Source organism: Haliaeetus albicilla, chromosome 2 (assembly GCF_947461875.1).
Source record: "Haliaeetus albicilla chromosome 2, bHalAlb1.1, whole genome shotgun sequence".
In the NCBI taxonomy this organism is placed as follows: domain Eukaryota; kingdom Metazoa; phylum Chordata; class Aves; order Accipitriformes; family Accipitridae; genus Haliaeetus; species Haliaeetus albicilla.
Window position 1 is genome coordinate 72,074,588 of NC_091484.1, and position 26,649 is coordinate 72,101,236.

Here is a 26,649-nt window from a genome sequence, read left to right on the forward strand (position 1 = left end):
GTTTGGTTCTTCATCTTTTTTTTTTTTTTTCATTAGGAGAGCTGACATCATACACAAATTATGAGCTGACTTCTGTCATTATTTCTGATACTCTTTTGGTTTTCCTACTATTGTACAACAATGGATAGGCCAACTCTCTAGTGAGAATCACATATCTCAGCAGAATTTTAATCTCTTTCATGTAGCTTTCACTAGTTCTAGTTTGGACAGCGTACATTCATTTTTGCTTTTTTTATTTCTTACGGCACATAGTCTTTATTCAGGCCAAGGAGCAGCGAGACAAAGAGGATGGCTATTTAAACAGCCTGCAGTTTTTGCACTGGCTCCTCAATTTCCATAAGCAAGGCTGCACCAAAGAACAACTGATGCATCAAGAAAAAAAACCTACAGAAATTTACTTTTCAGGTCAAATTGATGGAATTATGCACTAACATAAAATTTCTATGGCTATCATTCAATTTGGTTGTTCTTTCTGTCCTTTTAACCACTTCTTGACTGCAGCACTTCAAAAATATTAAGCTGCTTTAATTTCTTTAAAATATGTTTTTCAACAGAAGTTCATGGACATCCTCAGAAGAAGAAAACCACCCATTTCCCTCAGGGGAATAATGAGACAAATGTAAATTTATCACAATAGAGCACTCCATTCCCTACACCTACCTTATACAAGCAGGATATGTGTATTTACCCAATTGTATATAAAAACAGGTACTCTGTAACTTCTGAAGGGGTATTTCAAAAGCCCCTACAGTGACTTTGTAACCTCAGAGCCAACATGTCTAACTGCAAAGAGATCAGAAAAAGCCATCAAAACTATACATAAAATCATATAATTGTAGATCTAGAAGAAGCCCAAAGAAACCCTCTAATCCCCGCCTTGCACTGAAATAGGATTGATGTTTATCTCAACAACTTACAACAAAAATCTGTCTAATTAACTCTTAAAAAACCCACAGGAGAGACATCCCTATAGTATCCCTGGGCAACATGCCCTAACAGATATATTTTCCCCCAATATTCATGTACATAGATTTCATGCAAATTAACCTAATTTCTTTTAATCTTCCACAGTATTCTGCAGCCTGAAAGACTCTTACGTGTGTCACAGCCACCACGCTCAATTCTATCGACACAGAAAGGATGCATCTTTGTTTTACCTGCAGTGAACCTGATCACCTAAATGCATTCTCTGTGTTTTATCATATCAAACCACAGATATGATTTTATGGAGGAAAAATCTAGCTCTCGAAACTGAGTGAATTTGCAAATACTCTGTAACATTCACACTCTTTTTCTGCAAATAATGTTAATTTAATATTTCCTTTGCAACAAATATTACAGCAAGACCCTTGCATTTGGCACCCTGGTGCAGATCCAGAGCACCACCATTAGCTTCTGTGGAGTTATTCCAGACTTCAGATTAGCACAGCATAGGTGAAAACCTGTTCTGCAACATTTAAAGTGCTAGAATACTAATTAGTTATTAAAAATACCAGCATAATCAGAAAATGAGGACACAGATCTCCAGTACAGTATTTAACCCAATGCTACTGTAAATGACTTGGGTGCAGAGAAACAGAACTCACGTACAAGCAGAAAACCCTAACAGCTCTGTTATACAACTTTTAATACACCATTTCGTGGAAGTATTTGACTCAGTGCTACACTATCCATTTTCAGATACCTACCAGGTGCTACTTTCATACTCTGACACCCTTTTACGAACATTTTATTTGTCAATTTTTCATTTTTATTCATGTACTCTTGCTAAAGCAGAGTAGTAGCTAACTAATTGGGTTTAATTTGGTTGCAAAGTGGGTAGCTCTTTTCCTACGTAGGGTAGTGAAGAGGTAACTGTATCCCTGACAAGGCAGTGGCAGTGAAATAACAGTGGAAAAGAGAAGAGACTCTACCACAGCAGCTGGTTAAATTTTGTGGGAAGTTGCACATCTCAACTAAATCTGCAGAGATCAGAAAACTTAGTCTGGATTTAAACTGCTGTAACTGAACACAAGTCATGCTCTCATGTTTGCTATATAGACTGCAAATCTGTTGCCAGGAAAAGATTCATACACATTTCACTAAGTTCTTTAATCACATAGCCAAGCAGACCTAAACAAGTCACTCACAAACTGTTGCGATGCAGACGAGTGTTGCCTTATCTTAAAAGATTAAATTACTTGCAAAGTATGACATTTTTATTTCTACTATTATCTCAAGTATACAGAAATCATCCAATGATGATTGGATGATTTCATCCAACAAAGAAACAATTTCATCCAGCAAAGAATGAATTGCAAGAGACTGCAAGGAACTATAAGAAACTACCTAAAATATTACAGAAACAGTTCAGACTTACTTAAAATCGTCCCTCTGGCTGTGGCCAGGCTGGCATTATATCTGGAAGCACAGTACCTAATTCTAGAAAGAAGAATTTTCTTTTCCCTTATCAGCCTGAGCTGAGCTATTATCGAGGTCCTGCCTCCAAGCATGATGCCAAGCCAAGCATCAAGGCTCAGAGCTCTTCCTGAAGAAATGCACTTTTAAATAGGACCTCTGTGAAAGCAGAGTGCACACTTCAGGGCAAACACAAGCAACTTCACTCGCTGAACACCTCTTGAGTTAGAGTACTGGCAGCTGCTGACTGACCAGTGGCATCAGGACGGACATCTGGCTTCCTTCTACCTCTCCAAGGAGATCACTGACCACAGTAAATAATATTCTGTCTTCCTTCCAAAAGCCATCCTGAAGCCTGAATGATGGCAATCCAAAAATTAGAGGATGACAGGTGTTGGGTTTGGCTGGCAGCCCCCTTCCAACCAACCTTCTCCAGAAAGGGAAGGTTAAACACTGGGCTAGAGCTGGCAAGGTTTATCATGTTGCAGTGCTGGATTTTGAAGCCAGTCCAGATAACGGCACATTTCAAAGTTTTCAGGAGCTTGCTGATTTCTAGGCAGGCATTTGCAATGTGCATTGTAAATGGTTCAATTTTCCCTGACCTTAGCCAACTGAGAAGGGCAGAAGCCTGTTCCTGGTGATGTAATCTATAATGGGAGATTCCCTATGACAGGGAAAACTCTGCCAAAGAAGGAAGGTGAGGGAACTTCTGCCAAACCTTTCATGACATGATCTGGTGAAATTTAAGGCACTCTTCCTCTGCTTTAACATGAATAAGGCAAAATAATGTTGCATCTAGTTCATCTTTCTTGCAACAGAATTATGTATGGTGGAAATACCCAGTTCAAACACATGGCTGAGCTGCTCTTCATGCTAATTCTGACTGCAACCGAAATGGCCAATTTTTATGCACATTTGGTATAAATGAGCATGTAAATATGGGTGCACCAAAAAATAGTCACCTCCATTTTCAATAGGCAGCTAAATAACGGTTAACTGGGAATTGTATGGCCCCAAGTGCTACACAACAGCTGCATGTACTCAATGGGCAGCACTGAATGATGTCCAAAATGCAGAACAGAGGAAAGCTTTCTATTTTAATATGGTGGCAATGTCACTGAAGCACCACACTGGCTTTGCTACCTCACCTGAACAAGCACAGAAATGAGGGAACAAATTCCACACAGCTTCCCCAAAAGCCCTGAATAATATCAGCACGCACTTGAGGACAAACTAGTGATTTTTAGACTTGGCGTGCATTTGTGGCACTGACGCTGTTTCCCAGTTCCCTCCCCCCTTCACCCCACAGCAGATGTGTATAACTGCAAATTTATCCACATCCATGAAATATTTGCTTTGTGACTGAAAATGTGAAAGTTCTTAAAAACAAATTAAAATCTATATTCACTGTCCCAGTGATTTTTCACATATCTTGTCAAAAAGGAATAATATGTAGTCCCATTCAGGCTGACCCTTTTTACTTTCTGAAGCCCTGGCTTTAGCATTCTTTCAGCAAGAGATTTATTTATCCAGAGTATCTTAAAAAAATTCAGTGATGACTCAGTCTAATTCTTCATCTCATCCTCCCCCACCAGGTCTTGGAGCTACTAATTACTGCGAAAGGTTAGCCCTACACTGTGAAATATTAGGATGTCTGATCTCCTTCTCCGGTGGCACTGAACAGGAGTTACTTGCTTGCAGCCTAACTATGAATATCCCTTTTCAAATTCAGGTATAATTTGATCATCAAAGTTCCTGTTTCCAAGCAGAAGTTCAGAGTTCTCATATTATACAATGAAAAATGGAGCACACGGACAAATTAGGTAAGGCACTGTTTCAGCAGACTTATCTAGCATTTTCCCAATATTAGGACCATTTCCAGAGTCCCAGGATTAATACTTCTAAACTGAAGAACTATATCTACTTCAGTTGCTTGAAATACCATAAGCATAAAAGATACCGCTCAAAATAACTGCTATTTGATTTGGCAGCTGCTAACAGGCACTGCACTTCTGAGACCAGCCATGCATGTTCTAAATATACCCTCTGATTTTTGTGAGAGGCTGATTAAATTATGGAAAAGATTTTTCTTTATTACTGTGTTCTCTTTCCTCTCTTTATAAAGTCTAGAAAAGGAACAGAACCACTATTAGCATGAATCAGCCAGTAGCTTTGGATGTGTAGTTCCCATAAGCTCAGAGTTTCAGGGAAAGGTATGTGAGGGGAAATTGGGAGCCTTTACTAGATCTTGCAGCAAAAAATTCTGCAGTTTCATTGTCTTAATGACGATGACATCCTGGCCTCTCCCACCAGGTGTCACTGCGAAGTCACATAAGAGGATCTGTTGGTGATAACGTAAGATGCAGGCGGAATGAAGATTAATAAGGCATACGAATCATCGCTAAAAAAGAGTCCTTTTTTCACTCCTCCTCTTGCTCTCTAGCCACAAATAAAGCAGAGCAACACCACTGTGCATTAAGCTCAACAGAGCAGAGTATCAATTTTAAATAATGGATATGTATAGCTCATATTGCGTAAGAATTTTCAATGCGTGCCATGTGAGCTGGGACTGGTGCTTGGCTGCCAGATGTGGTTCTCTCTGACGTGAGGATGAGGAGATGTCCGGGTGAGACCTCACAGCCATGATGTCAGGACTACGTCTGGAATGGGGACGCTCACTTGGAGATGATCTTTAGAGACGTAGAGGACAAACCCTTTGATCGCTCTGACAGTGACATGAGATGAGGGATTAACTCACATGCAGTTCTTCCTTTTGCATCCAAAGTCCCTAAACCCCAAATATGTGTCCCGCAGACCAAGGTGCAAAAATAGCTTCTAAGGCACTTCTTTTACAACTAAGGACACGTGCAGCAGACCAGAACGAAACCCCTCAGTTTCACACTCCGTGGATGGGATAGACCCATCTATAGGTGAAAATCCTGCCTTCCCCTCCCCATGACGACAGGCGCACACATCCCCCTGTCGCGTCCTGCTCCCCCATGATTTCCGAGCACACGCTTCGCAGCAGAGCCTAACTCCAGAAGTCATCTCCCTCTGTCTGTGAACACAGACTTGCTCAAAGGAGGTAACACCGGGACTTTGTAGTAGTGCAGCCCGCAACAGGTCCCTCTCCTGCTCAGCAGAGCCAAGTAAAGGGACCCTGAATTACCCTGCTGGTCCTTCTGCTCCATTCCCCAGGACTCAGCATCACACAATCCCAACCTCAATGAGCTTCTAAACTGCAACCCAGGGACACCACAACCCTCTCTTTGTCATTTAGCAGGATCACACAGGTGACCTCTGGCAGAGCCCTTCGCTGCCATCCTTTCTCACAACATCTGAACAGTTTCTCCAAGTGCCTGGTAGCAAATGAAGATGCTTTAATTACACTATGACAGAATTCATTTCTGTGGAAGAGTGCTCTAACAAAGTGTTTAAATGAAATGAATTTTACCTGCACTTTACTTTTCAAAATGTACATTACTTTTATTAAAGTACTATATATATAAAGAACATATAAATACTCTTATCCGAGCGCTTTGAAAGTACTTTGTGCTACACCACCACTTGTTTTAAAATTATCTTTAAGACTCATTGTTGCTAAAACATATTCTCAAACCAACAAGCATACAGCAAAATGAAATATAAAGCACTCTTTGCTGGTGCTATGCATTTAAATGCTTAGCTGGTTTCAGCTGCAAAACTTTAAACTCCCTTTTATAGGATATCACTCCATTTTAGTATAAGCATCTATCAGGCACAGCTCTGAAAATGTTAAGTCAGACTGCGAAAACATTGTCAATGCTTATTTTAGTAATAAAACCCATGTTTAATCTATGCTTTCATGTTACAGTAATCTATGTATCAATCTATAACCTTCCAGCTAAATGCACTAAGTAGATTAAGCTCTGATTGATTTGAAATGTTTTTCACTGTATTATCAAAAGTCTACAGATCAGCATAAATACCTCGAAGAAATTTTTTCCCCTTTGGCAGATTTACAAAAGCAGAGCTTAACTTGAATTGAAATGAACTTCTGCATTTTTCCAGGGCAAAAAGCCTGTCAAATCTACTCTAGATCTGCTCTGCTTCCGGACTTAGTAAAAACCTGTGATTAATAGTACAGTGCATCTATTCTGTTGTGACAAAAGCAATCACGTTATGAGGAAGAGTGTTCCCTCTGGGTCTACCATTCATATGAAGCGTCAGGAGTTACCCCAAACGGTGGCACTGCTGGCACTGCCATCCGCACGGTGCGCCGTGCAAACGGCTCTCCGAAAGGGTGAGGGGGACTTTTGTTGATGTGCTCTTGCTGATTACGATAAAAGACCTTAAAAATTGGCTTCCTCAAATAGAAAACATCAAGGTTGGGCTTTGGGGGGGCGTGGGGGGGGGGGTTTGGTTTTTTTTATCTGCATTTAGGGAAAGTGCGAAGCAGGTCGTGAGCTGTCAGAGTAACCCAGCTCGGCTGCCGCTGCCGGAGGTGGTGAACTTCAGCACCAAAAAGAGCATGCGAGGGAAGAGGAGTGCACTGAACTCTCCGTGATCCCGTTGCAGCGTTTCTCGCAGCTCCTTTGCAGACTATCTGCCGGAGATGGCTGCACAGATGGAATGAGATTTCTACATATGCTCAGCGTTCATCTCAGTAGCTCGCTGAGACGGCGGCAGTGCAAACAAACATGGGTCTGAGCATCCCACCCAGCTCTGCTAGGGAGGTGGGGAAGACATGTCTATAAACATCAGTGGGAATGGGGGAAGAGGAAAAATAGCCTTGAGGTGGTAAATTTCGATCCTTGCCCAGATATCAAGCAACTCCAATCAGGTGAGTTTGGATTTAAAATGTTGTTTCTGTTTATCCCACCGAAGAGGAGGCACCCAAGAAAAGGAGAGAATTTGGAAAAATAAAGGTGCCAGTAAGAGTGTGTCAGCAGAGCATCCCAGCTGCTGCTAAGGTTGAACTTCAGCCTCACTGACGGCGATGCCTGAATTCCCATGGACTCCAGTGGGGAGGTGTCATCCATCTCCCAGTGGTCAGTACCCATTTACCACAACGAAATACTCGATTTCTTCTGGAATCCCGCTCCATCCATCCACGCGTTCAGAGAGCTGACATCTGAACACTGCATATCCATACGATCCCGTGGCCTCGCAGCTTGATCATGCATCTGCCATGAATTCTCAGCCCTGACTCCAGTCCCAGGTTTACGTCCGTGAGGACTGCACAAGTGATGCAGTGCAAGAGCAGGAGCTTAGCTCATACAGTCTAGTTCTGGATTTGATTTTGGCTTCTGCACCCCATTACCTGGGAATGTTTATATCTCAGGTTTTCCTTTGGGTCCTTCTACACCTTGCATGTGAAGAAAGAGAAGGTTTTATTTCAATATAAGCCATACTTGGACAAAAAGTGGCATTTCCAGAGGGATGCTATATCCAGATTTCTGCAAAGCGTACTCCCAGTGAACAGCAGGTTCAGTGGTCCTACTCTGTACACGCTGCTCAGGGAGATTACAGAACCTGGCTTGGTATATCCAGACTGTATTTGATCATAGATTCATTTCTTATCCCAGTACATTAACATAAAGTTAACAAGAAAGTTCATTATAAAGGACAAACCTGAAAGTCAATGTCAGCCAAGAAATTGCCTGAGCAATTCGGTAATTGAATAAAAAGATGCGTCAGCAAAACAAGTGTCATCATGGGCTTGCCGGCGTGCTTGGAGTTCACCAGCTTGACAAACTCCTCTCAGCATGGTGCTGTGTGCGAGACTCTACAAGAAGACCTTATGTACTAAATTATGTTTATCAGCAAAATACAGGTACTCATATGCACATTTGACCTACAGAGTCAAACAGGCCTGCCAGCAACTTCAGCAACAAATTAATAAATAAAGAAAAATTAAAGAAAATTAGCATTTTGTAACATCTTAGCCACTCCTCTGGTTACAGAGTGCTTCACAAGGAGGACATTCACTTGCAAATATTCCGTGGTACAGTGTAAACACACATTTAAATATAAAAAGTAATCTAAACTGCTATCAGATTTTTCCACTGATGTGTTTGCTGAGTTTATACACTGATTTATGGGACCAGCTTCTCTGGGAGTGGCAAACAAAATAATTTATTTTAATTCCTTCATTTTTGAGTCCAACAGCCCCAGCTTAGCTGTGATACAGAATAATTTAAGGAATGATTCATATTTTTGCACCAATTAATGGTGAATGGCATTTGGCAACCTATTCTGTTCCATTAAGCCTCAAGGAAACTTGGAGCAGCCAACAGGGAACAGCTAATACATGTATCTGGACACTTCGTTCTGTAGAGGTAAGAAAAGCTTGGGACTGTGCTGGGACCTGCAGGAGAAAATGAGACTTTAGAGGGAAACTGCGTCACAGGAAAGAGACACTGCCAGGTCCCAAAACCAGGATCCTTGTAAAGAGGAACTGCCAGCAACAGAGAGAGGGATGCATGTTGTGTGCATGTTAGATATATATATATTTATATGCTATATATATATGGTTTAACTTGAATTCTGATAAAGTATTAGCTTAAAAGCCTATAACATGCCCCAAAAGAACTGGGGATGGCTGGGATCCTTTCCTAAACTAGTGAGTAGTTGAGATTATTTTGCAAGCAGCTGCTCACAGACACCTAAATGGCCATTTGCCAGCTGAAAGGACTAAAGTAAAGCAGTGCTCCAGCGATGACCCTCTACCCCACCAGGCACATTTTCAAAAGAAAGAAGCCAATTACTGTGAGGACCTGTCTGCTTTTAGAAAATTTTTAGGTAGCAAGATCTGAGCCACTTCAAAGACCCACCTAGTGCTGTGGAAAACAACTAATCAAGTAAAATTGTTTCCTCACTTCTTCCTTTAAAACAAAACCCTTTTCCCTACCCCTTTGTCCTTTTCTGTGATTTGAAAACTGGCACGTCTATGAGTGATTGCAGGTGCCATTAAATAATGAAGCAGTTCTGTTCATTAAAGCTTGGTGATTTATTACCTTTGGACTAAGGAAAGAAAAACAGCCTGAAAACAGAATTCTTACATCATTTCACATTATTTCCAGTCCAGCACTTCAGACAACTGTTAGAATAGCAGATTTTCAGCTCCGTGGTCCACCAGTCCCCAGAAATGCAATGCTGAACATCTAATTCCAGCCAGTTCTGTAAATCTAGAGTGTAACTTAAACTCATAACTAACTGCTGCCCTAAATGTTGTGTCCTACCTTCGTACAGCCAGTCGCTGAGCCCATTGAAAATAACACCTTCCTTTCCTGTGGAGACCACTCGGATGGCTTGTTTCCCCACATGGGCACAGTAATAGATGTTATTCTCAAAGATAAATATCTGATTTGAAGGGAAAAAGAAAAAAAGAACAGCATTAAACAGTGGCTCCATTATAAAATGTTGCATTTTGCTTTTACAATAATTGGCAGTACAAAATCATGTATCACAGTTTTATAGCATCTTTTGTCAAAAAGGATTTCCACAGCTTACTTCCAGTGCCGTCAGCTAATAGAAAGATGCTAATTTACAACAAACTGAAGCCTTGGTCCTTTGATACAAGCTTATTTTTCTCACTCCTGTCTTCATTTCAGAAATTGAACAGTGCAGTTACAGGGCGTGAAATGAAGAATGCCATCGCTCAGGATTTTCAAGAAGTGGTCCAGGACACAGTAGCAGTTTGCAGAGCTGATGTTGATGCCCTGTGGTGACTGAACTGGCTACTGGAAATGGCATCTTGCTTGTTTCCAGCTGCTCCCGCTTCCTTAAAACACACCTGGCAACCTATTCAATAAATCTGAATCCAGTTTTTAACGCAGAGCTAAGAAGACAACGTGTGCTGTTGAATAGGCTATGTGACTGCAGCATGTTGGCCAACAAAGCATGAGGAGGTTGGTGTTTTGGCTGGGGAGCAGGCATGGGAACATGCTCCAAGGACCCAAGGGGATGTGCCGGTCCCCAGGTCACCTTCCTACAGGAACCAGGGTGGATGGGACAAAGGCACCCATAGGGTCTCACCTCCCTGCCAGCATGGATGCGGCTGCCATAACCCCCAGCCCGCCTTTGGAAACCTCTCCTGTTGCAAAAATCTAGTGGATTCAGGTTGCCGAAAGATTACACAATCAAAATGTCCTGGCACCTCGCAGCTCCTCGGGAGCGCAAGGGCAGGCACACACGAAGGACCGCCAGCGGGTACTTGAGCCTGCCTCTGCAAACACTTGTCACACAGCTGGTGCTGTCTGTGGGAAAGCAATTCCATCTTGGAGAAGAATTTATAAATATAAAATTCTTACCAGTAACAGAAATGTCAATTCAAGATTGTCAGGAAAGGAGCCTAACATAACACTCCCAAATAAGCCGCCTGTCTTTTTTTTAAAAGTTAATTTCATGCGAGTCGTTAGACCGACTGCTATGAGAATGCTTTTGGGAATCAGGCTGTTTATTTAGGTGTTTAAGTGCTGATCAGCGGGCAAAACTTTAGCCAGCCATTTAAAAAAAATATTGTTCCATGGCATCAGTCTTTATTATCTGGTTAAATGCTTTGTTCTGTGTTTTGCTATCGTCAGTGACACAGATCCTGTTCCCTCCTCACCCCAAAGTGAACCGCATCCTGCTCAAAGTAGCGCTCTTGTTTTTAAAATATTTTTAAACTCCATTCAGACTGCAAAGATGTACTGAACAGGGTATCAGAAAGCCATTTAGACTGAAAGACAAACTGTTAATATAATTTAGTAGACATTTACAGATGGGTTTTCACACACTTGGATATTGGAATAAATGTTAGGTATCTTTACCACGATATTAGAATGCAATTTCTCATGTTACACTCATGAAAAGACAGAATTGGGAAAAATATTTGCTTTCAGCTTCTGTTTCACATCCTATTACAGTATGTGTTTCACCTAAAGATGAGCTGGAAAGATTCCAGAAGAAAGTATAGATCCTAATTTAATTTTGGCAGCAGTTATAGCAAGTTTGCCTAAAGGTAAAAAGTATGACTGAAACTATAGCTTGCTTTTATTCCTTTTAAACTGAGATGAGCTGCATCCGATTAATATCTTTTGGAAGTAAAAAATATGTTGTGGAAGATACTACATTCTCTTTCCTACCTTGATTTTTAGTAAGCAGAGGAGTCAGATGAGGGATGCCAAGTAAAGAATTTTATGTGTTAGCTAGTCTGCATATGGGAGGGCTGTTGAAGCTTAAACGCACATAAAAATCAGGAGGACTAAGCAGAATAAGATACTTTGGGTCCAAACAAATCCAAATCTCTGCATCCAAGAATTAACATTCTGGGTGTGTTTGTGTGGGGGCTCTTCTGCAACAGGCACACAATCAAGTGGAGTTATTCAAGCGATGCAATCCCTCCTTTGCCCAGATTCTCCCAGCAAATGAAGGTTTTGCAATATTTTGTCCTGTATTAAATATTAAATGAATTTACAGGAAAAATAAAGAAGGCGGATTGACAACCTCTTCCTGCCTTTCGCTTTGTAAAGCATTGCAATGTTTTCTGTCTTCACCGTTTTGTCTTTCAAAGCTTCATTGCACTAATCAGGCTGCATGAGGTATCCGGTAGCTGCAATGGAAAAATAATATAATGCTCTGACTTCAAACTGTCTCCCATATAATTCAGAGCCAAACTGCAGCACCTCATAGAGAATTTAAAATTATCCTCCTAACTACAGGGCCTTGTACCCTAAAAACGTCAACCATAATCAAGATAAAAGATAACTGAAGCAGCACAAGGAAGAGTTCTGTGTAATGTATCTTATAAATTAAGAAAAAGCTTTTGAACTTCCGTTATTCATCAAAAAGAAATGTCTTTGGATTACTTCACATTCTGAGTTAGAAAAATATTAGATGATATTATGAAATAACTATATTGTATTCTTTACTGTTTTGGTTTCATGATATCAAAGCAGTGCTTTCTATCAAATGATCACGATCCTTTCAGCTAATTAGAGGATAAGAAATTTTAATAAAGAAAAATAATAAAAAAAATGTATGGACATTAGTTTCACATTATTTCATGCTTGCTTTACATAGCAGTTCTAGACTAACGTAAAATGACAACAGAAGGGATCAAGCTCAGTTTTATGTCTCTCTGTACAGAAGACAAAGACCAGACCCAAAATTTCTGGTGTCTTCTCTTTTGGTGTGCATATTTGAGCAAGACTTTACCCCCAACATTCTTGCAATATATATGCCTTTTGTCATGGACAGCACATGAAGTCCAACCTGTGCTATGTTAGGAAGATATCCCCACGTTGAATACCATGTCTGTTTTCATCATGACTCATTCAACATGGAGGAGAGAGAAGATTCAGATGAAAAAATCAGATTCCTATTTCTGAAAGAAGTAAGAAGAATGGAAACATCCATACATAGATTGAAGAAACTGAAATTGCTAACTCTATAGAGTAAACAAGGAAGACATAAGCTCTACAAGATAATGGGGAGGAAACAGAAAAAAGGAAAGGGATGTTTTCACCCTTTCATTTCTCCAAAACAACAGGGAAACCAATGAAACTGAGAAGAAAGCTGTTTAAAAGTGGATAAAAATATTTTTCCTCATAAAATCAGAATTAACATATGGAACTCCTTGCCACGGGATGTAACAGAAGACAAGAACTTCAATCTCTTCCTGCTGGATGTTATAATAGATGTTCAAAAGGTAAAATACTTAACAAAGATAACTGGAAGGTCTGTGGCAACTAAGATAAAGTTGTTTGTTGTTTTGTGTTGTTTTTTTTTTTTTTTTAAATGCATTCACTAATCCCAGGGGAATAAAAATCAATGGGGATTTTGCTGTCGGCTTTATGTGGCTCAGGATGTCACCTGAAACTTTCAGCATAAGATATAACCCGTTTAGCCTCAGGTATCAACACGCCACTAATTCATGTGGGCTGGGAAGAAATCTTTGCCTGCTTGCAACTTATATTAGAACTGATTACTTCAAACCATTTGACATCCTTGTGTGACACAACTAATATTGGAGAAAAAAATACTAGACTGGTTGGACCACAAGCCTGAGACAGGAGGAGAACTTTAAGTCAAAGATTAAGTATTATCCAGTAAGATAAATTTGTACAGTAAGGTAAATGTTTAAACTAACAACAAAATAAACTTAATTCACTTAAAACATACAAAAGCCTTAACGACACTGATTGATTTAAGGAGGATTTGTTTAAAATATTTTTGCAACTGCTTAAGGGCTTCTGAAGTAATGTTCTCTACCAGACAGACCCAGAGTGGTATTAAGCAATTATGCTGCAGTAATTAAAATACTGGTACTTTTAAATGGATTAATTTATGGACTTCTTCAGGAATCTGGTGAAAATAATCTCTTTAAGACCACTGCAAAAGTCACAGTGACCAGCTATATTGAGCAGATGAATACTACCCTCCCTTTTACAGTTGTTCAACCCACCTTCCCTCCAGCCAAAGAGGTGAGTGAAGTTCCTATTTCTCCACAGACCAAGAGAAAATAAATTCATATGCTTTAATCTGCATTTTTACTGCTTCTATTTATTTTCCAACTGGAGGGTGGCATTCTAAGTTTATGTTCTCTTTACCCTGTGATTTCTAACATGTATAACTTGTCAACTAAATGAGCCACATCACTCAAATTTAGCATCTCCAAGCATAAAGGTAATGCCTGGATGCTTATTACTTTAAATTATTAGCACATTGTAGAAGTGTGAGTGTTTCCTACACGTTAGAAAGCAGCCTTCCACACTGCAAGGCCAGCCCACAGGATTTAACTACGAGAGAGTAGTTAACATGGAAAGGTTGGCCATTTAACATGGACAGTTTGGTCAACAAGAGCTGGCCTTCATGTATAGACAGTCACAAAGTCTTGGCTTGACACTGTTTTAAATTCCAAATCAGTCCAAACTTCCTTGGAGGCTGAAAAAACCAGCCACAAAAATGGAAGATTTAGTGAGTGGGGAAGTATAACTACAAATTAACATGCTACTCTCTCCTCATCTAACATAATATACTTCCTTGTTTTGTTTTAATGTTAAAGCCTTCTTTTATTTTTTTCTCTACATGCAGAAGTCTGCTCTTTTGCTGGTAAACCAGTTTACCTGAGAGCGTATTCTGCAGAATAAATAACATTCATTTTATAATTCTGTGCATCTCTCAGAAATGCTTATATTTATTTTGCAGAATCAGTAAAAAACATCTGTGTAAAGGTAATTATCCGTGGGCTTCAGTGTTGTAGATGCTGAACAAATGCACAGAAAAGACTGTCCCTACCCCAACAGCATATCATTTTAATAGGCAGAGAAGTACTATTCTCCCCATTCAACATATGAAAAAATGAGAAACAGGGACACCGAAGACAAGACTCAGTTGCCCAAACATAGTCACCTAGAGCCATTTTAAGACCCTTCATGCATCTAAAACATCTGGCAGATATGATACTGGACATATGGGAAACCTCTGCTCTCACAGAGTAGGGTCTAGAGGCCACACACTTTTAAGGCTATTCAGCTGAGGTGCTCTAGGAACCTATGTTTAAGCAGGCAAATCTTATTTGAAATGTCCCACAGGAAGACTGGTGTGCTGATTTTGGCTGGGATAGAGTTAATTTTCTTCAAAGTAGCTAGTAAGGGGCTATGCTTTGGATTTGTGCTGAAAACGGTGTTGATAATAACAGGGATGTTTTCATTACAGCTCAGCAGTGCTTACACAGAGCCAAGGGGTTTTCTGCTTCTCACCCCACCCCACCAGTGAGTAGACTGGGGGGGCACAAGAAGTTGGGAGGGGACACAGCTGAGACAGCTGAACCTGACTGACCCATGGGATATCCCAGACCATATGATGTCATGCTCAGCATATAAAGTTGGGGGAAGAAGAAGGAAGGGGGAGACATTCCGAGAGATGACGTTTGTCTTCCCAAGTCACCATTACACGTGCTGGAGCCCTGCTGTCCTGGAGATGGCTGAACACCTGCCTGCCCATGGGAAGTGGGGAATGAATTCCTTGTTTTGCTTTGCTTGTGTGCACGGCTTTTGCTTTGCCTATGAAACTGTCTTTATCTCAGCCCACAAGTTTTCTCACTTTTACCCTGCTAATTGTCTCCCCCATCCCACTGTGAGGGAGGTGAGTGAGCGGCTGTGTGGTGCTTGGTTGCCGCCTGGTGTTAAACCATGACAACTGGCAAAACCACGAGTCAAACATGGGTAGCTTGAGCTCCATCCCAATGCCTTAACCATAAAATCATCCTTACTGCAATTATTTCACATCAGGTAGACTATTATAAGCTTGTGAATACTAGGAGAGAAGAGATCCAAAATGTGCATTGTCCTGCCATGAACTATGTCTAACTGGTCTGTTTATTTGCAGAGTCATGGTCGTCTTCAACATGGTACCTACTTGAAGTCATACTTCCTTCTGCAAAGGCAGACCTGCAGCTACTGTAAAATCCCTTTTGCTGAATAATAAAGAAAAATAGTTCTTGTATATATCTTGCTCCTTACATCTGTCATTGTACATTGCCAATGTACATTGGTAGGATTCAATACTGCCTCATCCTGTGCAGGACTTTCTGTGGCCTTTTGTAGATGGCGTGATCTAGTCTGCCTTAGATGCCAAGCAGACTCAGCAGAGATGCAGGTACCAATGAAGACATAAAGGAAGATAAAATCTGCCTAACTTCAAGGAATATTCTCCAGCAGGTTTTATGGTGTGCTGGGAGCTCCCAAGTCCAAATATTAAGTCAATCAATGCAGTTCATATAAGTTAGGTATCTACTGTTTACACTAAGTACAAACAGCCAACAAACAGGCAATGTCAGATGCCTTCATCTACTCAAGCTCTGGTCCATTAGCTCTTTGAGGGTAATGGCAGCACAAACATGCATTCAAATTAGACCATCAGTAGATTAATATGGGAATACAAAAAATAAAATGCACAGTGAAAACAATCTTGGAGAAGAGACCATCTTCCCTCCCAGCCCTACTGATAAGCCAGACTCTGGCTTCCTCATCCACATTTTTCAAAGTCTCTGACAGCCTTCTCCTCCTGCTGCAGGGCTGCACAGCCCCAAAAGAAGGACTGTAGCATATGGTCAATGACTATCACCTCAGTGTTGTTGCTCATAGTCCTAACCACATCCAAGTCCTTGGGTCCTTCTATGTAAACCCTAATCACATCAAATTTCTTAAGCAACAGCCACCCATTTCACCACACAAACCCTACGAGAATATATGCGGACAAATTAAGTTAGTCATCTAAGGTAAAGCCAGATTTCTGTAAGGTTAGGCAGTCCTTGAATGGTGCAGGTCCACATCACTCTGGTATATAAATGGGCATTCAATTGCCTGAAATCAATCTATGTACAATTCAAGGTTCCTACCTACTTTCTGTCAATTATCTCTTCAATCAAGAGTGCATGTGAACATTTGTATTGGGTTTACATGGCAAGGCTTTTGTAGCAGCAGGGAAAAGAGGGCTGCAGGGGTGGCTTCTGTGAGAAGACACCAGGAGCTGCCCCCATGTTGGACACAGCCAGTTCCAGATGGCTGCAGGACAGACCCACCACTGGTCAAATCTGAGCCTAGAAGCAAAGTTGGTAGTGCCTCTGTGACAATATATTTATAAAAGCGTAAAAATGCTGCCCAACAGATGTGAGAGAAGCGTGAGAACATGTGAGAGAAACAGCCCTGCAGACCCCAAGGTCAGTGAAGAAGGAGGGGGAGGAGGTGCTCCAGGTGCCAGAGCCAAGGTCAACCTACCACAACAGCCCCACAGTTTAATCAAGGACTTTTTTTTAACTTTTCAGTGTAAGATACTTCCTTAAAATTTTGTAACTTCTATTGATATTTTTGGGGTGTCAATGATGGGAATGTTTTGTGCTGAACTGTATATTAACTATGTCCATATAAATATGGTGTTACACTTCCCAATACATCCAGGCAATAGAAAAGTATCACCTATTTATTTATATGCTAAGTAACTGGTTGAGGTCTGTAACAGAGTTGAGCATGATCAAGTTCTTCCTGGAAATGCACACACAAAAGGACCTCTCTCTTCTCCCCTCCATTTCTAGTGCTCTCTAATTCTATCCAAATATTTTAGAGAGAGCCCTTCTCAAGCTGGTTTTGTTTTTCCACTGCCATATGAAACCTAGAAGCCGAGGACTGTGAAAATAAAAAACTACAGAAAGAAAGATTCCCTGCTGGTTTGTCCAAGTTAAAACTTGTCCTTACCACACAGAATTAGCATGTCCATCCTTGTCCATGCAGCATCTTGAAGTAGATATGATAATTGTGTTTTTACTTTGGAATATCAAGGAAATCTGACAAGCATTGTACTGGAAAGGTCTTGGCATTTTGCAGTTATCATTCTTACATCAACTGCAGCAGAAAAAAGTGCGATCAGTTCAACATCAGTTCTAAAGCTTGTTGCTGATTGACTATGCAATATTTAATGAATAGTCTGCCAATTTCTTCTTTTGAACCTCAGAAAATGCAAACTTTGATGTTCAAATAGCTTCCATTAATGCATACTGTCATGAGTGTTGTTCTTAATGCATATGACATGATTACGCCAACTCTTAACAGTTCTTCAAAAAGCGTAATAAAACCATAAACTGCTCCACACCAGTGAGCTTACATAATAAGAGCTAGTATTTTAATTAGGCTTTTCTTGTTGCCATTTAAATATCGCTTGATAGCAGGTGGGAAAAAAGACATAAGACAAAAAACTTCAAAATGTTTTCATTCTCTCCATCAAATGGTTCATATTCGCAATTTACAAAAGAGACAGATAAAAATTATGATGTAGGAGTGAGATAAAGAATTTTTAAATCAACTTTTTTTCTTTACAAACCCAAAATGTCATTATTAAAACCAGCAATGAACCAATGAAATTATTCCACATGATCAACATATCGCAGGGTGTGATGGTCTGATTATAGTCAGTGTCTCAAATATTCATTAAAAAACTTGGGTGGAGAAGATGCTTCTGTAAAAGTGCTGGAGTTGCATAAACAGGAAGATGCGGCTGGAGGAGAAGGCCCCACGGGGGTGGGACCATGATTCTCCAAAGTCACACTTCCCTACCTTCAGCAACCGTGAGAAGAAGCACGACGCGTGCGCCAAGAAGGAAGGTCAGATAGCAGTCATGCCTACAGGGCGGGAGAAGCAACTTCCCAAAAACCCACCGACCCATTGCCAGAGACGTGAACTGCGCATGTCAAGACCACCAACTCATTTCTGGAACATTCCTGAGCACACGCTGCGCCTGCTCAATGATGACAAATCTCCATCTATAGGGGCGGACACTTTAGGTATAAAAGAAGGAAGGACAAGTTCTCGGGGGTCTCTCCGCACCAAACACCCCCATCGGCAGGTCCGACGCTGGATCCAGGACTGGTGATCTCTCTACCTCTCTGTCTCTGTCTCTCTCTCTTCCCCCTCTTCTAAGTAGCCTCTAAGTTATAGTTAAAATTGTTAAGTAACGCAAGGCTGACCTTCATTTCCCGTAAAGTCTCATGGTTTAGGTAGACCTAGTTGTGAAAGTGCCAATGTTTGTGGAATATTTGTTGTTATAGAAGTTTCCCATTAAAGCTGATGTTTATATATGGACCTCGAGTGCTATTTCACTTTCATCCACACTGAGGGGATTTGCAAATCTGGGTCACTCCCCCCTCCCCATAGGTGGGACGTGACACGGGGAATCACATCTTAATAAATTACTGACAGAAAAGGCTACAGTTTCAGTTTTTCATACCAGGGTTTATCTTTGCTTTAATTCAAAATAAGAAGCTAACTCCTTACCAAGCCAAGGATTTAGAAGACATAGCAGTTTCTGAAGGAATGCAACAAATAGATAAGACTTACTTGAATTCAACTTTACTCTGTCCAGAGATGGGAAAAGGTGGTGTTTAGACCAAAGTGAGGACTACACCAGCTTTAAAATGATTCTGCAGGAAGGCTTTCAGGAGAGAGAAGCTGAAAACACCCCAGGGGATCACTAAAACCAGAGAATAAAGTAGTACAGATTGATGCACATAAGAATTGTGCTTATCCATAAACACATCAAAACCAGTATTCATGACTTCTCATTGGAGATCGAAGGCTTGTATGCATCTGATAGCAGCAGTGTAAGAGATTAACTGCATGGAAATCAATGCAATGAAAGGAAATGTAATTGATTCTGCAAAGGAAAACCGTCAAAGTTACTGTAAAAGACAAATGAAAAATCTGCGGCCTTCAGTGGCTTTGATTACATATCTAGGAAAGGAAGTGCAGAAGAGTCACCACTTGTAAATTGTGCAAGTCTCCTGATTTTAGCCATATATCTTGGAAATTGCTAATATCCCTCGTAAATAAACATTAAGAACTTCATTTTGCTTTCATCACATGTGATCAACAAAGCGAGTGAGAAGTCAGAGAGGATGAAAAAGCATTCCTTCATGCCTTCAAATATAGAAATATTTTCTATTTCTATAAACAGTGTCTAGGCCCCGTTTAAGAGCTCCCGAGAGAGGATGTGGCTCTCCATGTCTGGGGGTGACGTCTCTCTGGGGTGGGGGGAGATGATCACCTTGCCTGCAGGAGGTGGGCATGGGTGGAATAAGTAAAGGAGCAGTGGGAGAAGGTCAGAAGACTCTGCAACATCAGAGGTGTCAAAACAAATGTTGAAGGATCTTCTCTGAGACCCTGCACGAAAGGAGAGGAAGGCAGAGTCTGAGCTGATTGGGCTGGTAGATGGAGACTCCTGTGAAGGGGAAGGCTGGAAGCTGGTGAATTCTGGCACTGTGAGGAAGGGTCCTGCTCAGCTGGCAGGTCTGCAGCTACAGACCAGGTTCAGTGCCCCAGGTCTGGGGCTGGGAGCTCTGTCCTGCCTAGGGAAGAGTGCTTTAAACCCAGAACAACAGGGGAGGGAGATGATGGTCTACAGTCAGGCAAGGGACTAGTAGACCAGGCTGGCAAGAAAAGGGAGATGTGGACAAGAGAGACTCTGGTGAACAGGGCTGAAGGAGGCCTACCTCAAACAGTGCACAAAAATGAGAAGGTGAGCACGGGACTCCATGTGGAAAGTTTTCACATTTTTCCTGGGAAACCATCACAGCTGTGTGCCTCTCTGTGCCTGTACACCAAGGCATGCAGTGTGGGGAATAAGCAGGAGGCATCAAGGTTTGTGTGCAGCTGTAGAGCTACAGTCTCAATAGGGTCATGGAGATGCGGTGGGACAGCTCATACGACTGTAGTGCTGTGATGGATGGATACAGGCTCTTTAGGAAGGACAGGCCAGGATGCCGAGGAGGGGAGTTTCCCTTGATGTGAGAGAGCAGCAGAGATGCACAGAGCTCTGCCTGGTGATGCGTGAAGGGCCAGATGAGAACTTATAGGTCAGGATTAGCGGGCAGACCAATGTGGGTAATGTTGTGGTGAGTGTCTGCTAGTGACTGCCTGGTAAGGAAGAAGTAGATGAGGCCTTCTCCATAAAACTGGAAGAAGCCTCACATTCAAATGCCCTGGTCCTCATGGGGGACCTTAACCATTATCTGCTGGAGGGACAACAACTTGGGCACAAGCAACCCAGGAGGTCTGTGGAGGGTATTGATGACAACGTCCTGACACAGATGATCAAGGACCTGATGAAGGCAGATGCTCTGCTGGACCTCACACTTTCAAACAAGGAGAAACTGCAGGGGAAGGTGGAGTCTGGGGGCAGCCTCAGCTGCACACACCATGAGGTGGTGAAGTTCAGGATCATGAGAAGAAATACCATGGCAAAAAGCATTAAGCCCTGGACTTCAGGAAAGCAGACTTTGGCCTGTTCCAGGACTTGCTTGGAAGAATCCCATGGGATATAACCCTGGAGAGAAAAGTTATTGGGTTTTCCCTGGTCCAGGAAAGTTGTTGGATTTTCAAATATGACCTCCTCCATGCTTAAGAATGGTCCGTCTTGATGTGTATGAAACCAAGCAAAGGAGGCAGGAGGCCTGTGTGGATGAACACATTGCTCTTGCTACAACTCAAACGTTAGAAGGGAGTATGCGAGAGGTAGAGGCAGGGACAGGTGACCTGGGAGGAATATAGAGGCATTGTCTGATTGTGCATCGATGGCGTTAGGAAAACCAAAGTTCGTCTGGAGCTGAATTCAGTCAGGGACATGTAGGGCAGTAAGAATGGCTTTTACAGGTACCTCGTCAGCAAAAGAAAGTCTAAGGAAAATACAGAGCAGCTGCAAGCAATATTATTTAGCTATTAAGCATGTTCTACAAAGCCCATATATCATAATGCCTTGTTAGGTACAGTTAAGGTTTTTCTAAGACTATCACTGATACTAAATCACGTTTGTGGTGTGTCTACAGTATTCAGTAAAGTCTGGAGACCTTTTCTCCAAGAAATGTTAAGGCTGCCTTTGGAAAGCAGAACAGTTTGTAAGATCCTGTGGTTTTTTAATGTCTTTAGAGACAAGCCAAAATTCGCAAAACCGATACTTGAGATAAAGTCCCATATAATGGACTATAAGAGTAATGACTCAATTCTATAATCTGGAGACACATTCCCAGACTTTTTCCATTTAAATTGGGCAGAAGAGATTTTTTTTGTCCTCCTTCACCCAGCTTAAGTCCTTAAGTGCATTAATATTCTTCTCAGGTTTCTACAAGCTTCTCTACATTTTTGACATTGCATCATCACAAACACTGTGCATTTCCATTTGTATTCTGTGAGCAGGCTAGTTCACAACATGTATGGATTCTGATCACACCCAGAATCTGCCAGAGTCCAGCCAAATAAGCAATTATTGTGATTCTGGAGATTTAAAAGTGTATGTTTCAAGAAAAATGTGCTGTCCTATTTTCTGTTCTTCAGGGAAGAAAAGAGGGTTTATTTCACCTCAACAAAGAGAACCATGTCTACTTGGATTTCCTTGCCCTGGATTCAAAGGGGGTTATTTTAATTTAGGACTGCCTTGTTATGTTAAAGAACGTATCAGTAAATGTACCATTTAGTATGGAACTCTGATTCTGCTTTTAAGTTCTGCTTGATGGATTATCTTGTATTCTGTAACCCAATATCACTGATGGTTATGTAGGGCATCACTATAAATTAGATTTTTTAATGTAAGATGATACAGCGTTTCATTTAAAATATTTTATTGTGTTATAGAATGAATATCTGGCTAAGAAGAGCACAGAGATTGCTTTTCAGTATAAAGAAACTGCCAGCTGGGATTCAGGGTTCCTCCACATACACATCTGACCTTGGACAGTGAGCTAGTCAGTGTAATATTCCTCTTTAATACAGTGTTTAGTAATAGAAACTATCAACATCTATTCTAGCAGCTGAAGAGCAGAGCTAACAGAATTGTTCCTGAAGTTTTCTCATGTCTCTGATGAATGGCAGTTTCTGGGGAAGGAAAGACCACCCCCGTAAACGAAGATGAAATACTCCACAGTCTCTTAGATTGCACCGCTTAGTCCTGCTTGTGGCATCCTAACATCTGTCCCTTAATCATACTCTCACCAATGGCTGTTGCTATCTAAAGTAAAAAGGAACTATTTTCATGGCACAAAATAGCAGCTTTCCAAGAACAACACTTTTCATAAGCACTTACTTCAATGGACATCATCTACCAACCACGGTTTTGTAAGATGCCAGAAATACTTACACGCAGACCTAAAGTAGATACTTACAGCTGTTAGAGCTCTGAAATGAAAAATGCCCTTGAGAAAAGATGCGTGTCCAATACCCATAAAGCTCAATTGAAATGAAAGCAATATCAACATTTTAGATATCTGTAATAGGAGGGAATTATTTTCAGTGGAACTGACCCTATGCTAGTGTGCTGCACTGTTAGGAATTTTGCCCTTTATGCAACTGCAGTAGCATATAACAAAATGTGGTAACATACAAAGGAAGAGAATTCAGTACTTGCCCCATAGTGCAACAAGACATTGAATCACTCTAAGCTAGCAAGTCCATCAATACCTGCATTTCTTGCAGGTACATACTCAGTTTCCTTAATGCAGAGTGTGAATTTCCGCAACATTTACTATATTAACTCTGTAAGTCCACTGTAAGGTAGGAATATATTGTCATCTTCATGCTGTAATTTAACCAGAAAACAAAGTGACATATATGAAGTCACAGAGGAAGCCTATGGCAGCGTCTCACCTCCAGGGGCGATGCCCTAAACACTACATCATCCTATGTCTCATATTTGGATGTAAGAGCAGTAACTTTTTTTCTGATTTATTGGTAAAACTTCTATGGCAAATAATCAATTTCATTTTTTCCTCTGAAATCTTTCACGCCCACAAAAAGGGCAACATCTTATTTACAATAAAATCACCTCTATCTTCTTTCAGTAACATTTATTGTAGCATCTTCAATTATCTTAAATATCTTGCTCCTCTTCTGCCAGTGATGAAAATGCAGTACCAAGAAGGCTAAGACGGGAAGGGACACAACCGTTCTCAGCAGAGCTCGTAACACTGACTGTGCCAATGCTTCCCTTTGGTGAACGAGGACTGAACGCACCAAGCCCACTGATGCCAAACAAAATGACAAGGATGTGCAAAAGTAAAAATAGGACACTATTGCCAATGTAACCAAAGAGCAGAGCATCAAAGGAAAAAAAACCAAACACAACACTTGTCCAGTGGAATTCTTTGAATAAAATGGGGGAAGAGGGGAAGGGGAATCCCCAGCCAGAGTAACACATGCAGGTATTCAGTGTACGTGTAATATATCTTACTGGGTTTCCCTAAAAAAAAATATATTCTGACACTGGAAAAGGGGATGAGGGGGAGACAGCCCATCATTATTCTGAAACTCTGGTTTTCCCAGAATGCAGGAACCATGTAAAGAGCTGTCTGAGTATCCCTCACCATGCTTAAACAGGGCTTATATAGACATTGTGGGGGGGGGGGGGAGGCAGGGCTTTTCTTCCTTGCAACTAGCAAGATAACCAAGCCAGAATAATTACATACAGCAGACCACAGCTAAATATTGATTCAGATGTCATTGCAAAAAATGAAAAGGTGAGAGAACAGCAGCTTGAAGATAACGATGTAAAAATCTATGAAATAATGGTGGAGACAAATAGACCTACAGCAATTATACACAGAGCAGTTCAAAAGTCCTGCTGGATTAGGAACAACAGCAGATGATTCAGTACCTCCTGTGAAAATGGTCCTCCTCACCTGATATCTGTGCAGCCCTTCTGCCTGGAACTAAGCTGGCATGACAGGCACAAATTCAGTCAAGGAAAAACCTGCTAATTAGAGGAGTCACTCCAGTTTAGTTCCAGGTGTCAACACTTAAGCAGCTTTTTTGCATCTAGATATCCTAGTTGGCAAGACATTGTGCTATGGTATTAAAAAAATTTATAACAATAAATGAGATGGATAGGTTTGGGCCCTGTGAAGCAGGATCTATCATTCAAATATTTTATATAGGAAGCAAATCCAATATTCCTTTTAATTGTATTGCACTTTTTAAGCAGTAATATGTATGACAATAAGCTGTTTACCAGCATTAGCATTCACTGTTTGAGGGCACCTGCAAACCCCTAACATGGTAGGGGCTGAAAGACTCGCTCTTCCTTTTTTTTGCTGGCATTTGCATTTCACTGAAATAGAGATTTCTTAATGCAACTTCTGCACCTGCTGTGGAACGTAACTTCTGTTACTTTAGAACCAATTACATACTTGATTGCTGCATAATCCACAAGAATAGAAGTTAGTTTCTGCTTCAAAAGAGTTGACACTGGAAAAGGTTTATTGACTATGAATGCAGGAGAAACCCATTTTGACCATTCTGTGGGGTTGCAGTAAGCGCAAGGGCATACAAAACTTCCAGCAACTATAATCCTCTTCCTGTATGTTTTTGGTACTTTAAAGAAACAGTGGAAACAGTAAAAGACTGGTCAGGAGAACCTAAAAAAAATGTTTCTCTTTGCTGTAGAAAAAATACTATGATCTATGAGAGAGATTTTTTTGAATTATAACTGCTGTCTCTAAAGTTGTGCAGAATTGCTTCCCCCAGCATCTGATGTGTCACCGTTATCATTAGTATCTGTCAGGGCTGTTACAGATTCTGATTAAAAAAAAAGGAAAATAGCAGCACTGCTATTTGTTCTTCTGATTTTGAAATTGGAGTTTAACAACTCCTGTGCACTGTACTTTAGTGCTGTCAATGCAGGCAAATACTCACTGCTCTTTCCTTTTGACAATAGGGCCCATGTATATACCTAGCTTGTCCTTAAATCAAGTATCTTGAACCTGGATGTGCTTATTTGGGGATAAATTAGATAAAAGCCTCCTGAAAACTTCAGGTTTTTTGGATTCCTTGAGCACTTCAGCTACAGATACATACTACTCCGTCTCTTGCTCCTGAAGCACTCCCTGACTTCAGCAATGCTGCCAAGAAAACCAGCAAAGGAAACCTCTTCACACTGTCCTCAGTTTTCATAAAACTTGTGTGGCTGACAAGCTTGGACCCCTCTATTTATCTAAAAAACTGAGTTCAGGGTCATAGTAACTATTAACCTTTGCAAATGTATCACGGAAACCTCACATGAGCCCTCTCCACGTGGGCAGAACTTCGCTCTAAAAGATGTAACGTGATGAAACTGGTAAAATATTCCCTTAAGATCAATTAACAGAAGCTTTTTTTGTGGCATAATTGAAACTCCAAAAGTAGGTAGCTGTTGAGTCATAAATGGCAAGATCCGAAAAAGAGAGGAAATCTAAGGAGTGAAGATTTTTACGAAGATAAGCATAGACGGAACAGGGCAAAGGTACAGCCTAACACTGTTTTGCAGTCCTATCATGCCACCAACATCCTCATATTGCTAGAAAGTATCACACAAACTGTTTGAGGACAATACGGAACTATTCACTGGAAACCACCAAGCACCATGCTGAAGGCCAGTGGGCTGATGCCATCAAATACTAAGAGGGACTTTGGGCTGCCAGGTGCACCATGAAAAGGATAGATTTTTTCACAGACATTTTGCACAGTCATTTACACCCACAAAAAGTGACTATATCACACTGCTATTCCAATTTAATAGTGTTTTCACCCATTCTACAAAAGCATAAATGATGGCATATGTTGTAGGACAAATGAGAGGAATGAGCCCTTTAATAACAGCCACATTTAGGAAATCTGTTCCCTCTTGGACCGAAGTTAGTGGTTCTCTTTCTATTGACTCAGGAGCTCACACTGGTAAGGGCCCAATTCTTCCAACAGCTTTGGAAGACTTAATTGG

At 41.0% G+C, this 26,649-nt stretch overlaps 1 protein-coding gene across 5 annotated transcripts in view; it reads right to left on the reverse strand.

The window, feature by feature from the left end:
- The window catches only part of DPP6 (dipeptidyl peptidase like 6), a 575,225-nt gene that overhangs the window by 78,049 nt on the left and 470,527 nt on the right, over positions 1 to 26,649 (reverse strand). For all 5 annotated transcript variants that reach the window (XM_069778210.1, XM_069778212.1, XM_069778209.1 and 2 more), the window contains exon 8: positions 9,621 to 9,741. In XM_069778210.1, the coding sequence (XP_069634311.1) occupies positions 9,621 to 9,741 (121 nt within the window). The remainder of the gene's footprint in view (positions 1 to 9,620; positions 9,742 to 26,649) is intronic.